Source organism: Schistocerca piceifrons, chromosome 11 (assembly GCF_021461385.2).
Source record: "Schistocerca piceifrons isolate TAMUIC-IGC-003096 chromosome 11, iqSchPice1.1, whole genome shotgun sequence".
NCBI classification, from domain to species: Eukaryota; Metazoa; Arthropoda; class Insecta; order Orthoptera; family Acrididae; genus Schistocerca; species Schistocerca piceifrons.
Window position 1 is genome coordinate 98,468,471 of NC_060148.1, and position 16,689 is coordinate 98,485,159.

Sequence of the window (16,689 nt, forward strand, 5' to 3'; positions counted from 1 at the left end):
CAAGGTGGACATTAAAAATTCCGACCAACAGCAGCGACTTATTCCTGACAGGAAGTGGAAGAAAAAAGGTCCTATGAACACGTGTCCAAAACGGGCGTCATTTCCACGATAGATGGCGCTGATGAATGAAAGTTCCTGTGACCAAGTGCGGTGTGTTCCTTGTGTGTTGCAGATGTGTGTGGCTGATGCAGCTTACTGTAAGCAGCAGAATGATTCGTCAGTGAAGAGGACTAACGACGGAAATCCCATTATTTTGGTGGTCTGGTGCAAAAAACACTGACAAGATGCGCTGCTGACAATCCTTGCACTCATTGCAAGTGATAGGGATAGATGCAGCTGTCATGCAGGATACACATAATCGTACTTTGGCTTATACCATGTTGGCAGGCCACTTACCTGGAGCTTGTACTAGGGTACGTCCCAATGTTCTATAGACCTGGTCCTCAAAATCGGCTGAATGCACAGTCCACAGCTTCCCCGTACGTTCGTCCGTCTGAAAGGGTCCATGATCGCACAATCGCCCAAAAACGGCTTTAAATGTTGCTTGATGTGATTAGTATCTGTGAGAGTACTTGTTATGGTACAGACGTTCTCCCTCTCGACCGTTTCCGTCTGAGTGACCATATACAAACACCGTCTAAGCTTCTTCCCAACATAAATATCGGACCATTCTCTTGCTTACAGTACGCTGCATCAATAACACAGCCTCCAACCTGCATGGAACACATGGCACATGGTCAGAGGAACTTTCGTTCATCAGTGCCATCTACTGCGGCAACAATGCATTTCTGGACACTTGTTTGTAGGACCTTTCTTTCTTCCATTTCCAGTCAGAAATACGTCCTTACAGTTTGTCAGTTTTATTAATGTTCACCCAGTATACATGTTCGTTAGAAGAGATGTGTTTCAAAGTAGCGAAGATGAAAAAGTATTCATAGCTCCTAAGGTATGCATTTTAGGGACATGTTTACTGGACATTTTTCTTGTTTTGGTCCATACTACCACTTCCCAAAATATGGAAAGCAAAGAGCTTGCAGTAGACGAGATTTGTTTCACAGTATAAAAGATCATGACTTGCTCATAGCTCTTAAGATATGCGTTTTAGTGCCCATGTTTACTTGACTTTTTTGTTCCTATCATAACCCTGAATATTGACCATCATTTAGCAAATTTCTCTCCTTCAGAAACTCTTTCCTTGCCATTGCCAGTCTACATTTTACATCCTCTCTACTTCAGCCATCATCAGTTATCTTGCTGACCGAATAGCAAAATATTTCTACTACCTGAAGTGTCTCATTTTCTAATCTAATTCCCTCAGCATCGCCTGATTTAATTCGACTACATTCTGTTATACTTTTGCTTTTGTTGATGTTCATCATGTATCCTCCTTTCAAGACACTATCCATTCCGTTCAACTGCTCTTCCAAGTCCTTTGCTGTCTCTGACAATTACAATGTCATCGGCGAACCTCAAAGTTTTTATTTCTTCTCCATGGATTTTAATACTTACTCTGAATTTTTATTTCGTTTCCTTTACTGCTTGCTCAATAAACAGATTGAATAGCATCGGGAAGAGGCTACAACCCTGTCTCACTCTCTTCCCAACCACTGCTTCCCTTTCATGTCCCCTGCTTCTTATAACTGCCACCTGCTTTCTGTACAGATTGTAAATAGCCTTTCGCTCCCTGTATTTTACCCCTGCTACCTTCAGAATTTCAAAGAAAGTATTCCACTCATCATTGTCAAAAGCTTTCTGTAAGTCCACCAATGTTATAAATGTGGGTTTGCCTTTCCTTAACCTATCTTCTAAGATAAGTAATAGGGTCAGTATTGCCTCATGTGCTCCTACTTTTCTGTGGAATCCAAATTTATCTTCTCTGATGTCGGGTTCCACCAGTTTCTTTCCTTCTTCTGTAAAGTATTTTGCAACAATGACTTATTAAACTGATTGCTCGGTCATTTTCACACCAGTCAGCAACTGCTTCCTTCGGAATTGGAATTACTACTTTCTTCTTGAAATTTGAGGGTGTTTCGCCTGTCTCGTACACGTCGCACACCAGGTGGAAGAGTTTAGTCGTGGGTGGTTCTCCCAAAGCTGTCAGTAGTTCTGATGGAATATCGTCTACTCCTGGGACCTTGATGCAAAGTACGTCTGTCTTCTCGCAGTAAGGTATCTCCCATTTCATCCACATATACTTTCACTTCCATTTCCATAATATTGCTTACAAGTTCACCACCCCTGTGTAAACACACCCTATACTCCTTCCACCTTTCAGCTATCCCTTTTTTGCTTCGTGCTAGTTTTCCATCTGAGCTCTTGATTTTCACTCAGCTACTTCTCTTTTCTTCAGAAGTCTCTTCAATTTTCCCGTTTTCGTAGTGAAATATGCTTCTGAATCCTTATATTTATCCTGTAGCCATTCCTGCTTAGCAATTTTGCACTTGCTGTTGAAGCGGGAACGTGTTGTATCTCCGCTTACAGTCGCTCATGTGCAGTGAACCGGCATTTATCGCCACGCCCACGCACTATGCTCATGGGAGAGGCTTTGTGGCAATAAACGACTAAAGCGGTTTCTGGACAGGACACATTTATTTTTCCTGCCGTTACAATAAATGACAAATAATATACTTCGCTAATGTCCGTCTATATAGGCGCGTTGCACTGGCGGCACGGCTCGGTCACCGATCCCGGAGGGTGTACACTCCAGTGACGAGCCGTGGTGCGACCACGTGGACCGAGCGAGACAAAAGGCCGCGTCACAGAATGTTCTGCTCTTGGCGCGACCGGGGGCGCCGTAACGTCCGCGAAGAAGCGAAGGACAATTTAACGGCGACTGCGTTTACGACCGCGCGTACGCATTTACGGCGGAGTCACGTTGACTCGACGCACGTGGTCCGCGGCGGAAGAACTGGGGAGACGTGTGTCGCGTCGCGTCGACTAGCTCGAACTGGTGGTAGCTTTGTTCCCGTGCGGTCCGGTGTGCGACGCACCGTTGCCGAAATTCAGCATAACGGCACAGCTGCCCCTACTTGTGTCGGCAGTGCCGTAGTTCAGCCCTTCGTGCGTTGGACGGTGCTGCCGCCACACTGTCAATCTCATTTTTTAAACATTTATATTCCCTTTAACATCAAGTATAGATTTAAGTGTCAGGAAGTCCTTTCTGAAAGTATTTTTATGGAGTGTAGCCTTGTATGGAAGTGAAAAATGGATGATAAATAGTTTACACAAGAAGAGAATAGAAGCTTCCAAAATATGGTGCTACAGAAGAATGATGAAGATTTTTGATGGATTGATCACGTAACAAATGAGGAGGTACGAGGGAAGCATGGAAGGTAAAAATTGTAGACGGAGACCAAGAGATGAATATACTAAGCAGCGTCAGAAGGATGTAGGTTGCACTAGTTACTCAGAGATGATGAAGCTGCACAGGATAGAGCAGCATGGAGAGCTGCATCAAACGAGTCTCTGGACTGAAGACCACAACAACAACATATTCTCTTTCGCCTGCCTCATTTGCTGCATTTTTTAATTGTTTCCTTTCATCAATTGAATGCAATATCTCTTGTGTTATCCATGGATTCCTATTAGGGTTTGTCTTTTAACCTATTTGATCCATTGCTGCCTTCACTTTTTCATCTCTTAAAGCTACCCATTCGTCTTCTACGGTATTCCTTTTCCATGTCCTTATCAACTGATATTTAATGCTCGCTAGGAAGCTCTCAACAACCTCTGGTTCTTTCAGCATATCCAGGTCCCATATCCTTAATTTCCTACCTATTTCCAATTTCTTAAATTTTAATCTGCAGTTCATAAACAATAAATTGTGTTCAAAATCCACGTCTGCCCTTGGAAATGTCTTACAATTTGAAATTGGTCCCTAAATCTCTGTCTAACAGTTATATAACCATCCGGAAATCTCCCAGTGTCTCCAGGTCTCTTCTACGTATAATACCTTCTTTTATGATTGTTAAACCAAGTGTTAGCGATGATTATATTATGTTTTGTGCATAATTCTACGAGGCAAGTCCCTCTTTCATTTCATTTCCCCAGTCCATATTCATCTATCATTTTTCCTTCTCTTTCTTTTCCTACTATCGAATTCCAATCCCTGGTCATGACTGACTCTTCGTCTCCTTTAACTATGTGAATAATTTCTTTTATCTCATCGTACATTTATTTAATATCTTCATCATCTGTGGAGCTATTTGGCATTTAAACTTGTACTACTGTTTTGGGCATGGGCTTCATGTCTGTCTTGGCTATGATAATGCATTCACTATGCTGTTCATAGTAGCTTATCTGCATTCCTATTTTCTTATTCATTATTAAACCTACTCCTGTATTACCCCTATTTGCTTCTGTCTTCATAGCCTTGTACTCACCTGACCAGACATCCTATTCCTTCTGCATCCAAACATCACTAATTTCCACTATATCTAACTTCAGCCTATCCTTTTCCCTTTTTAAATTACCTAACCATCTGCCTAATTAAGGGCTCTAACATTCCACAATCCAGTCCATAGAATGCCGGTTTTGTTTCTCCAGATGGTGACATCCTCCTGAGTAATCCCCACCTGAATTATTTTACCCAAGAAGATGCCATTATCATTTAACCATACAGTAGAACTGCATGTCCTTGGGAAAAATTTTCAATGTCTTTAGCAATACCAGCACAGCAAGGCCACTGTGGTTGATCTTACAAGTCGAGATCAGTCAATCATCCAGATTGTTGCTCCTACAATTCTTGAAAAGGCTGCTGTCTCTCTTCAGGAACCAACATATAGCCCTCCATTGTGGTTGTACCTACAGCACGGCTGTCTGAGGTTGTCTGCAGCACGCAAGCCACCCCACCGGCGGCAAGGTCCATGGTTCAAGTTATTAAGTGGCATTTAATAATAATGGTGAAGTGTTTGTGACAAATTTTCAATGCCCATTACCTTGAAATGGCGTACTGCTTAATATGTAAATTATTGACGATAATAACTCACCCTTGAGAGAGCATTCTTGTGTGAAGGCATTAACTGTCGATAGATAATTATGTGGCATTTTACGGTAATTTCCAAGAATGATTGCGTATCGAAGTCGCGGGGTCCAACCGATACATATCGAACGTGCGATCGTAAATCGATCATGCGACCCCTGTGGTGGGTGTTGTGACCGTCATTTTTATCTCTTTTCTGTTGTTCCCTTACTTGCTCTAAATTACATACCTTCACGAATTATTTGTGAATTCGCTAGGGAAACCCAGACGATTTATGTCGTTAGTGAGTGGGATGTCTGGTGTTCTTGACGTTTCTTCGGCAGATTCTCTCACACGGAAGAATCTAATTTCATGTTTATGCAGCGTAGAAAATTGTTCGACTTTTTGTAGCAAATATGGAGTACTACGAGATGAGGAAAGAAGGGACTGTGTAGACTGTGGTGGTGCGAAATACGTAAAACTTCGTAAGAACAGTTTCGACGCTGAAATACCGTTACAATTTCATTGTGGACAGTGCGAAAAACGAACGAGTATCGGGAAGAATACATGGTTCGTTACTTCGAAATTATCCATCCACACCACCGTAATGGACTTTCACATGACAACACCGACGACGAGTAACGTAAGTCGTCTCCTTTGCAATTACAAGTATTTTTGTAACTCTTTTTTTTGTCGTTGCTGTAGTGACCAACGTAAACATACTCATAACGCCCGCCAGAGTCGCATGATCGATTTACGATCGCGCGTTCGAATTGTATCGTTTGGACGCCGCGACTTCTATAGGCAATCATTCTTGGAAATTAACCATTTTATTGTGACAATAATTATAATTAATGTTTCCAAGAATGGCGTCTTTCTGTAAATCTTCGGTACGCGCGCACGGTCTTGCGAGAGGCTGGTATCGAACGCTTAGGGAAATCGATACCCGGTCATGCCGTTTTCGATATTGTGTGTGACGTCCAAATTACGTCACTTTTGTGGGAAATTGAAACGGAACCTTAATCGTGCGTTAAAAACAAGGAGGTTAAAAATTATTGTAACCTCTTTGATTACGAAGTGTTACCACAGTCTAACATAACAGTCGCGACACTTCGCCTCGATTTTGTTGCCTTCAGCGCCATTAGCGCTCCAAGCCTTCCGGTAGGTTGAACTGTGAGTTCGGCGCGATCGTAAAAGCGAATAGTGATTGTTTATTTTGATTTATACAATGGTTTTTACCATCGGGAGCGTTTGTAGCGCAATAAATTGCAGCAGCAATAGGCAGGTGGTTAGCACACTGGACTAGCATTCGGGAGGACGACGGTTCAATCCCGTCTCCGGCCATCCTGATTTAGGTTTTCCGTGATTTCCCTAAATCGTTTCAGGCAAATGCCGGGATGGTTCCTTTGAAAGGGCACGGCCGATTTCCTTCCCAATCCTTCCCTAACCCGAGCTTGCGCTCCGTCTCTAATGACCTCGTTGTCGACGGGACGTTAAACACTAACCACCACCACCAGCAATAGGCAGAAGACACCGCAGATGTCTTTTTTTAGGTTTCCCAAGGATCCTGAGAGGTATATACCATCATGTTACTAAACTGTATCGTCAGGATTCACTTGCAAATGTATGTGTATAAATGATGAATGTTTCGTTTTAGGAGCGAAAAAATGGCTAGTTAATAGCAACGAGAAGACCTTATGAAGAAAGACCCGGTTTACCTGTATAATAATACTAGGTTTTGTTCGCTACATTTCGAACAAAACCAGTTCATGAACGCAGACAATAACAAACTCGCGTGGAATGCAGTACCCACACTGTTTGACATTCCAAATAAGCCACCTCAACTGACGATGAAGAGGAAACTGCCACAAAGATTTGACAGTCAATCTAAAGCTGTAAAACAGTCCTATGACACAAAGCAGCCAGTTCAACTCTCCATGTATTAGTGCCAGATTCGTGGGGTCTAGTGCAGCAGGGGATACAACCCGTCAGCTTTGAACAATGACGTCATTCCTTAGTCATAGATCATAATGTCTTCACTCCGAGGCATAGATAATAAAGCAGTTCTGTGTTCTAATAAGCACTATCATTAAAATAATTGAATGTTATTCTAAAAGCGATCGCTTGATATTCGGTACATCATTAAAAGTGAGATTTAATTAACTTAATTGTTTGTTTTTTATTCGGCCGGTACTTAATATTTTTCGTAATGATATTGAGGTAATGTGGATTATTAATTTTTTATTATAGAACAATTTGTAGTGTCTTATTTTCGTTTTTGGCTAAAAAAAAAAATCTCACGAGATAGAATAAACTGATCCTAAGATACAGATGCTTCAGTAGCTGATAAGTGTTTTTTGGCTTTTTTTAAAAAAAATCTCACGAGATAGAATAAACTGATCCTACTTTATTAAGCGATCAATAAAAAAACTAAACTAAAACATAACAGCTGTTATGTTTTGGTTTAGTTTTTTTATTGATCGCTTAATAAAGTAGGATCAGTTTATTCTATCTCGTGAGATTTTTTTTAAAAAAGCCAAAAAACACTTATCAGCTACTGAAGGGAGCTACAACACTAAGAAGAATCGCTTCTCGGCTTTTGACAAGATATTGCTTAATAAAGTAAGATCAGTTTATTCTATCTCGTGAGATTTTTTTTTAAAGCCAAAAAACACTTATTAGGTACTGAAGGGAGCTGCTTAATAAAGTAGGATCAGTTTATTCTATCTCGTGAGATTTTTTTTTTAAGTCAAAAAACACTTATTACGTACTGAAGGGAACTAGAACATTAAGAACAATCGCTTCTCAGCTTTTGACAAGATATTGCTTAATAAAGTAGGATCAGTTTATTCTATCTCGTGAGATTTTTTTTTTAAAAAGCCAAACAACACTTATTAAGTACTGAAGGGAGCTGCTTAATAAAGTAGGATCAGTTTATTCTATCTCGTGAGATTTTTTTTTAAGTCAAAAAACACTTATTACGTACTGAAGGGAACTAGAACATTAAGAACAATCGCTTCTCAGCTTTTGACAAGATATTGCTTAATAAAGTAGGATCAGTTTATTCTATCTCGTGAGATTTTTTTTTTTAAAAAGCCAAACAACACTTATTAGGTACTGAAGGGAGCTGCTTAATAAAGTAGGATCAGTTTATTCTATCTCGTGAGATTTTTTTTTTAAGTCAAAAAACACTTATTACGTACTGAAGGGAGCTAGAACAGATTGTTTGAAAATTATTCAAATATTTGGTTTTTCGTGAAATGTAATGTAATCAGCTCATTATAATGTTTTCAGCATATTTCTCCCACTATTTGTCAGTTGCTTCTCACACTTAGAATAATACAAAGATGAAGGTCGTACTTGTGGCAACAGGCGACAATGACAAACACAGTAGGCCTACAGAACGATAAACGAGGTGTCCATCGCTTTTGCATGTAGAGGTACATGTCTGTGCTTCTTACATGTGAATCTGTGTGTTTATATTCTTTTGATATCAACGTGGTAAGCTGCAATTCTGTCCAATGTCACAAGTGTTTCTTCACGAATGTATTGTAGCTTGCCACTCTATTCATGGTTTTTGTCCACACTTGCGCTTATTTTAGAATCATTTTTAGAAACATATATGCCTTCTGATACTACACAAACTCTAGGAGGCAAGAAACTAACTCAAATAATTCGGAAATTACGTAGGAAATGGATGCAAACAAACATTATGCTTACGACGCGTCTGACGTTCACCTTACCTGCCGCTTGGAGCGCTAGTGTCGCTCCATCTGTCAAACGGCAACAACTTTTACAGCAGTGAGTGTCGCGACTGTTATGTTAGACTGTGGTGTTACCAACAACGTGTTTGAGTTTAAAATCGTTGGACACAAACAAGGAGGTTAGGATCTATGGAGATGCCGGGTTCCCAACACAATTAGCGTAAGCCGTAAAGGCTGCTAGTTACGGACTACGCCATTTGTTCGAGACCAAAACATTGTGTGTCGCTCATCGAAATAATACGTAAATTCGGGAGAAGAATGGTCAGTTGTTCCGCCTACGGATGTGCAAACAGAAGTGGAAAATCAGCTGTTAGTTTCCACAGGTAAATGCTGTAGCTAGTGCATTAAATTTGGATTGTGTGACTCAAAGCTGTTACTGCCTTCAAGCTTTCTATGTTACGATGCATAGTTTTCCCAAGGACGCCGCAAGGAGAAGCTTGTGGATCAAGGCACTGCGACTAAAAGATTGGGAACCAACACAATATAGTGCAGTATGTTCAACGCATTTTCGAGAAGCTGACATTGATCGAACGTCGTTATCAACCATTCACCTCAGAGACAGCGCCGTGCCTTCCATTTTTTTCATTGTTCCCCCCGTACTTGGAGAATGTAAGTTGCACTAAGTGTTTCGTAAATGATTCTAATGGTTATGCGTACCACATCTATATGACAGTTCGATGAAAAAAAGTTTCCCTGTGCTATCGGCATCTTGTATCACAGCAGCAGTTTGTGACCTGTATATTTTTACCTCATTGTTTCTGTTTGACACAATCCACGGGTTGAATATTGTGAACAGGAAGAAAACTTCCATTTAAAACCTTCAACATACGAGTTTATTTTATGGTGTGCGTATTATTGTGTTCTCCAACAGATGCAAATGGGAGCACTGTTGCTGTGAAAGCTCATGTGAATGCTTTGTGGGAACAGCTGCAGATGTGAAAGAATGTGGCTTTCAAATATGATGAAATCTAATACATAGGACACGTTTGCTGGGCATCACGTGAATATAAAGGTGCTGAGATTAACTGCATGCCTACTGCTGAATCACAATTCCTTTCATGGCCCAGAAGAAATGATGATATTTCGGCCCTCTCCTCCATTGTTATATGTAACTTTGATGTCCCAGAATAACAAAGACACATTGTGTGGTTTTATAAACTTGACGATTAGTGCTATGGGAAAGATCATAACTCTCACTTTTAAGTGAACTCATTTCATTTTTGCATCAAAATGTCAATGAAAACGGTCATATGCAAGGTGGAAAAGTTTTTAAAATACAGTTTCCTGCTTCATACAGGGTGTACATAAATTATTGCACAAGAACTGAACATTGTAAAGATGTCATACATATTGCATTTTGAAGAGAAACTCTGAAAGTTTTTTTTTCAAACATTCGAAATGCGAATCGTGAGTGACCCAGCAGACACCAATACGGTAATCGAATTCTTGCCATGCCCGTCCCAGCATGGCACTGTCGACTGTGACAGTTGCTTCCTGTATTCTCTTCTGGAGCTCTGCTACACCAGACCTTTAATGTGTCCCCACAGAAAAGTCATACAAGGTGAGATTTGGTGATTGTGGAGGTCATTTCGTGAAACAGCTGTCCCCTTCTGTAGCACAACCGATCCATCGAAGCGGCGGCTCCGTGTTCAGATACCCACAAACTTCTCGACGAAAATGGGGTGGAGCTCCATCTTTCAGGGTTTGTCTTCAAAATGACATATGTATGATATCTGTACAATGTTTGGTTCATGTGCAGTAAATAATTGAAAGTGTTCCTGGACTTTATGTACAGTCTGTGTTTGAAGTTATTTATGAACCTGTTCTTTGCACATCTTTATATCTGTATATGCTGGCATGTATTTAAAAAGTTAGCCTATTAATGTCTCTCATTATTACTTGTATCTTTTGTTGTTTTCACTGGCAATTTTTTTTTAATTTGCAGTAAAGGAATAAATATTATATTACATTGTTTGTGCAACCAAGCTGTCTCTAGTGATTCTTTACACTGAAAATACAATAGTGAAATTCACTACTGGCTATTAAAATTGCTATACCAAGAAGAAATGCAGATGATAGACGGGTATTCATTGGACAAATATATTATACTAGACCTGACATGTGATTACACTTTCACGCAATTTGGGTGCATAGATCCTGAGAAATCAGTACCCAAAACAACCACCTCTCGCCATAATAATGGCCTTGATACGCCTGGGCATTGAGTCAAACAGAGCTTGGATGGTGTGTACAGGTACAGCTTCCCGTGCAGCTTCAACACGACACCACAGCTCATGAAGACTACTGACAGGCATATTGTGACGAGTCAGTTTCTCAGCCACATTGACCAGGCGTTTTCAATTAGTGAGAGATCTGGAGAATGTGCTGGCCAGGGCAGCAGTCGAACATTTCCTCTATCCAGAAAGGCCCTTAGAGGACCTGCAACATGCGGTCATGCATTATCCTGCTGAAATTTAGGGTTTCACAGGGATCGAATGAAGGGTAGAGCCACGGGTCGTAACACATCTGAAATGTAACGCCCACTGTTCAAAGTGCCGTCATTGCGGACAAGAGGTGACAGAGACGTGTAACCACTGGCACCCTGTACCATCATGCCAGGTGATACGCCAGTATGCCGATGAAGAATACACACTTCCAATGTGCGTTCACCGCGATGTCGCCAAACACGGATGCGGCCGTCATGATACTGTAAACAGAACCTGGATTCATCCAAAAAAATGACGTTTTGCCATTCGTGCACCCAGGTTCATCATTGGGTACACCATTGCAGGCACTTATGTCTGTGATGCAGCTTCAAGAATAACCGCAGCCGTGGTCTCCGAGCTGATAGTCCATACTGCTGCAAATGTCGTCGAACTGTTTGTGCAGATGGTTGTCGTCTTGCAAACGTCCCCATCTGTTGACTCAGAGATCAAGACGTGGCTGCACGGCGTTCCGTATTACCCTCCTGAACCCACCAATTCCATATTCTGCTAACAGTCATCGGATCTCGACCAACGCTAGCAGCAATGTCGTGATAGGATAAACCGCAATCGCAATAGGCCACAATCCGACCTTTATCAAAGTCGGAAATGTGACGGTACACACATCTCCTCCTTACACGAGGCATCACAACAACGTTTCACCAGGCAACGCCGGTCAACTGCTGTTTGTGTATGAGAAATCGGTTGGAAATTTTCCTCATGTCAGCACGTTGTAGGTGTCGCCACAGATGCCAACCTTGTGTGAATGCTCTGAAAAACTAATCATTTGCGTATCACAGCGTCTTCTTGCTGTCGGTTAAGTTTCGCGTCTGTAGCACGTCATCTTCGGGGTGTAGCAATTTTAATGGCCAGTAATGTACACCATATGCATTGAGAAAATGACTGTTTTCAACTCTCACCTGTTTACAGTTCTGACATAAGTCAACCACAAATATTTTAGGAAAGTTTTTCCAAGGAACATATGTGGACTTTGCTTACCAATGCCCTGTACTCTTGAATGTGCAGTGTTTGAGCTAAAATCGACCATACGCAAAATTTAAACAACGTGTTTTTACCTCAGGGAACTCCTTAAAATAGCGTGCACAGTATTACTTAATTTGATGTAGCTCAGTAACTATGATGAGTAATGAAAAAAAAAATTTCCTTTTTATCGAGCAAAGGTATCAGACTGTAAGATGGGCAAAAATACAATATTTTCAGTGTCTTAAAATTGAATGATAAATATTTCATAGTGGACAGAATGCCATCTCTCACACAGGTTTCAGCATTAGGTGATCAATACAGCCACAAAAAACTTGCACTGTGCACGGAATGCAGAGAGCATGTCTGTAGGAGTGAAAGGGCTAATTCCCACCCTGTTGAGCTGATGGGATGTATAACCAACTACTTTCTCATCACCATTATTCTCCCAACTGAAAACAAGCCCAACAGTATAGTCACTATCATTGCAGCATGCAATAAATGGTTTTTCAAAACCTGAATGAATTAGCAGATGGAATTTTGTCAGAACGTCTTTAAAGTGTTTAATCTCCATTTGCATTCTGTGGTCCACATAATTTAAAGGAATGCTTTTCTCAGTAAATTTCTTGTGACAATGGCGTTATCTGGCGCAAATCTACAATAGTAACTAGTGAGACCAATAAATGATTGTAGATCTTTCACATTCTTTGGGGCTGGGAAACTGTCAAGGGTTTTACATCAGTAGAATTGGGTTTTATGTCAACAGAACTTACAGTGTGGCCCAGGTATTGCATCTGAGACTCTGCAGAAGAACATTTTTCTAACTTAAACACTTTGAGGACTGGGCAGCTAGAGGGTAGTTCAATTGGTTGATATTGTGCTTTTTCTGAATTTTATGTAGCAGTTTCTACTGCACAGAACATAAGTTGGTTTATTGCATTTGAAAGGGGGGGGGGACTTTATTCTACGAAGTACTGTAAAGAAACTTGCATAAGTGATCTTTTTTTTATATTGAAATAAAATTGTAATGTATTCGCAATAAGGAAATTTTTTCATCCTTTGTTTCTTAAATGCAAATAGGATTTACTACTGCTATAAAATAAAACTGTTCGAAAATGCAGATTTTTCATTGAAAATAGCTTAGTTAAAATTGCATTAGTATGAAAAACTTCGAAACATTTTAGAATAAGAAAACAAAATTGTACGCCGAGATCTTGCTTTGATTCGTTCGACACAAACCATACATCTTTGCTGAGCCCATTTTGACATTTCTGTAGCCACAATCAATTTTTGGAAAGTGTATTCCAATGAATCTGTTGTACAGGTGAACTATTTTGAGTGGAAGTTTATCCAACCGGCCCTCCTTCATTTGTAAGTGCTATTGCCAATTCATTAATGAATTCAGCAAGATATTTACTATCAGGTCTCAACTTATAAACATGAGAATTTACAATCATCATGAAAATATGAAAGAAGCTTTCTTCCGCCACATTATTTGCATCCTCTCAAAGGGGTAGTAGCCCCATAGCTTGTCGCTGTGGTCCACTTCTACCTTGTTTTTATTGCAATCAAACATACAGACAGGTTTTGTGTCCTCTATCTTTACTAATTTTGATCAGACATTGACATTGGATGCACTGATTTCGTGTTTTGTTGTCGAAAGAAATATCGATGCTCTTAGCACTGTGTGTGACCTCGTGAAGTGCAGTGTGTCTCAACAAGGGGAATGCTAATGCCGCAAAGAAAGTAATACATAATGTTTTCTGTATTCCTTTCCCGCCAATGTGAGTGACATGTGCTGCCATCTTTTTTCTTTTCCTGGTAGTTCAGGCATCATAGATTACCATTCTACAGACAATAATTGTAAGACAAATGTTGGAATACATTTACAAAGCTGAGACACGGCCGATGTAGGCCCTACGTCATTCATCTTATCGGAGCTAATCTGTGCGACATAGGTGCTACATCGCCTGTGTCCAAAGTGTTAAGCTTAGGTTGTAACTGCAATAGTGTGCTTCGCAGCCATTTGATATGTTAATCTGCTGTCTGCAAAAGGGCAATGATATCAGATACACTAAACAAATGGTGGTTTTCAATACCTGCCGTAATAAATCTGCAAACCACTGAAAAGTAGCAGGTGTGTTCCTGTAGCAAAACGGCATTCTGAGAAACTTATATAGTCCAGGAGCCACACTAAGTGCTGTCGTAGGTTTGTCTTCAGGAGCTTGTTGATAGCTTGATTTCATATCTGAGGTAGTAAAATATTTGCAATATCCTGATCCGTTGACTGTCATCAATACAACACAGTGGATGTGCATTAGGGGGTGCTTAACTGATTCACCACTCGCATGCCAACACAAAGGCAATAAGTTACCTCGCAGCTAGTGCTTTTTCTGGGCACAATAATAAGTGATTCTGAAGTGCCAAAGGAAGATGAATTTCCGTTACACACTTTTTTCACAAATGGTTGTAAATAAGGGATGCGGTATGGCTTTTGTGTGGTTTGCTTGCATTCCCTGTCAAAATATCATGCTCTCTCAAATCTGTGATCAGTAAATAGTGTGTGTCTATAGATGGCTCAAATAGGAGATACAGCAAGTTTGTGTTTGGTTCTGACAGATGCATTAATATTTGTGTGTTTGTAGTCAGCAGGACTAACCTTCTGATTGTTGCACATTGTTGTTGTTGTTGTTGTTGTTGTGGTCTTCAGTCCTGAGACTGATTTGATGCAGCTCTCCATGCTACTCTATCCTCTGCAAGCTTCTTCATCTCCCAATACGTACTGCAGCCTACATCTTTCTGAATCTGTTAAGTGTATTCATCTCTTGGTCTCCCTCTACGATTTTTACCCTCCACGCTGCCCTCCAATACTAAATTGGTGATCCCTTGATGCCTCAGAACATGTCCTACCAACCGATCCCTTCTTCTTGTCAAGTTGTGCCACAAACTCCTCTTCTCCCCAATCCTATTCAATACTTCCTCATTAGTTACGTGATCTACCCATCTAATCTTCAGCATTCTTCTGTAGCACCACATTTCGAAAGCTTCTATTCTCTTCTTGTCCAAACTAGTTATCGTCCATGTTTCACTTCCATACATGGCTACACTCCATACAAATACTTTCAGAAACGACTTCCTGACACTTAAATCTATACTCGATTATCACAAATTTCTCTTCTTCAGAAACGCTTTCCTTGCCATTGCCAGTCTACATTTTATATCCTCTCTACTTTGACCATCATCAGTTATTTTGCTCCCCAAATAGCAAAACTCCTTTACTACTTTAAGTGTCTCATTTCCTAATCTAATTCCCTCAGCATCACCCGATTTAATTTGACTACATTCCATTATCCTCGTTTTGCTTTTGTTGATGTTCATCTTATACCCTCCTTTCAAGACACTGTCCATTCCCTTCAACGGTTCTTCAAAGTCCTTTGCTGTCTCTGACAGAATTACAATGTCATCGGCAAACCTCAAGGTTTTTATTTCTTCTCCACGGATTTTAATACCTACTCCGAACTTCTCTTTTGTTTCCTTTATTGCTTGCTCAATATACAGATTGAATAGCATTGGGGGACAGGCTACAACCATGTCTCACGCCCTTCCCAGCCACTGCTTCCCTTTCATGTCCCTCGACTCTTATGACTGCCATCTGGTTTCTGTACAAATTGTAAATAGCCTTTCACTCCCTGTATTTTACCCCTGCCACCTTCAGAATTTGAAAGAGAGTATTCCGGTCAACATTGTCAAAAGCTTTCTGTAAGTCTACAAATGCTAGAAACATAGGTTTGCTTTTCCTTAATCTTTCTTCTAAGATAAGTCATAGGGTCAGTATTGCCTCACGTGTTCCAACATTTCTACGGAATCCAAACTGATCTTCCCCGAGGTCAGGGGGGGTTGTTGCACATTACACTATCAAAAATTCATTCTACAGTGATCAGTCAATCCGACTGCATGCCTGAGGTACTCACAAGCTGTATTAGTTTTTCTTTTAACTGGTTTTTAAGGGCTGGTGTGATTGCGTGCAAAGTTTGTGTTATTGGTTACACTGCTCATTGTTTGATGCCACAATCTTTTGTGAGGTAGGGGACCCAAAGTTTTGTCACCTTTGTATGTACAGACTTGTACAAGCTGTGAAAGATTATGGAAAACGCTAAAAAAGTGGTTTATACGTACCTGAATTTTTTCTACACTGTTAGGGAAGATGCAGCTGTAAATATTAACACTGCAAAAACAGAAATACTAAAGAAGTGTTCCTAATTTCATTCCCCTTAAAAATTCTCAGAAGTGTAATTAATTTAAATGCCTTTTTGTACATTTCCAAATACTTTCACTACTCCAAATCACTGAAAAGTCATGAAGCAATAGTGTTTAGAGCTATTTTCAACCTTCTAATCCTATGCCTCATATGAATTTGTAAGTCTGTGTATAGGTGAGGAGCATGTTTCATGATACCAAACCAAGCATTTTGTGCAATGAATAAATTTCTCCCTTCTTGCAT

The 16,689-nt window shown here is 40.4% G+C and overlaps 1 protein-coding gene across 2 annotated transcripts in view; it reads left to right on the forward strand.

The window, feature by feature from the left end:
• The first annotated feature begins 8,912 nt into the window (after positions 1-8,912).
• The window catches only part of LOC124720339, a 100,285-nt gene continuing 92,508 nt past the window's right edge, over positions 8,913-16,689 (forward strand). Inside the window, exons 1-2 of one of the 2 annotated variants that reach the window (XR_007006129.1) lie at positions 8,913-9,047; positions 9,134-9,312. Coding sequence is in view for 1 of the 2 variants with exons in the window: in XM_047245660.1 (XP_047101616.1) it covers positions 8,983-9,047 (65 nt within the window). In the remaining variant the exon portion in view is untranslated. Of the gene's footprint in view, positions 9,048-9,133; positions 9,313-16,689 lie in introns of those variants that run through there. The other variant, XM_047245660.1, reaches the window with a different exon arrangement.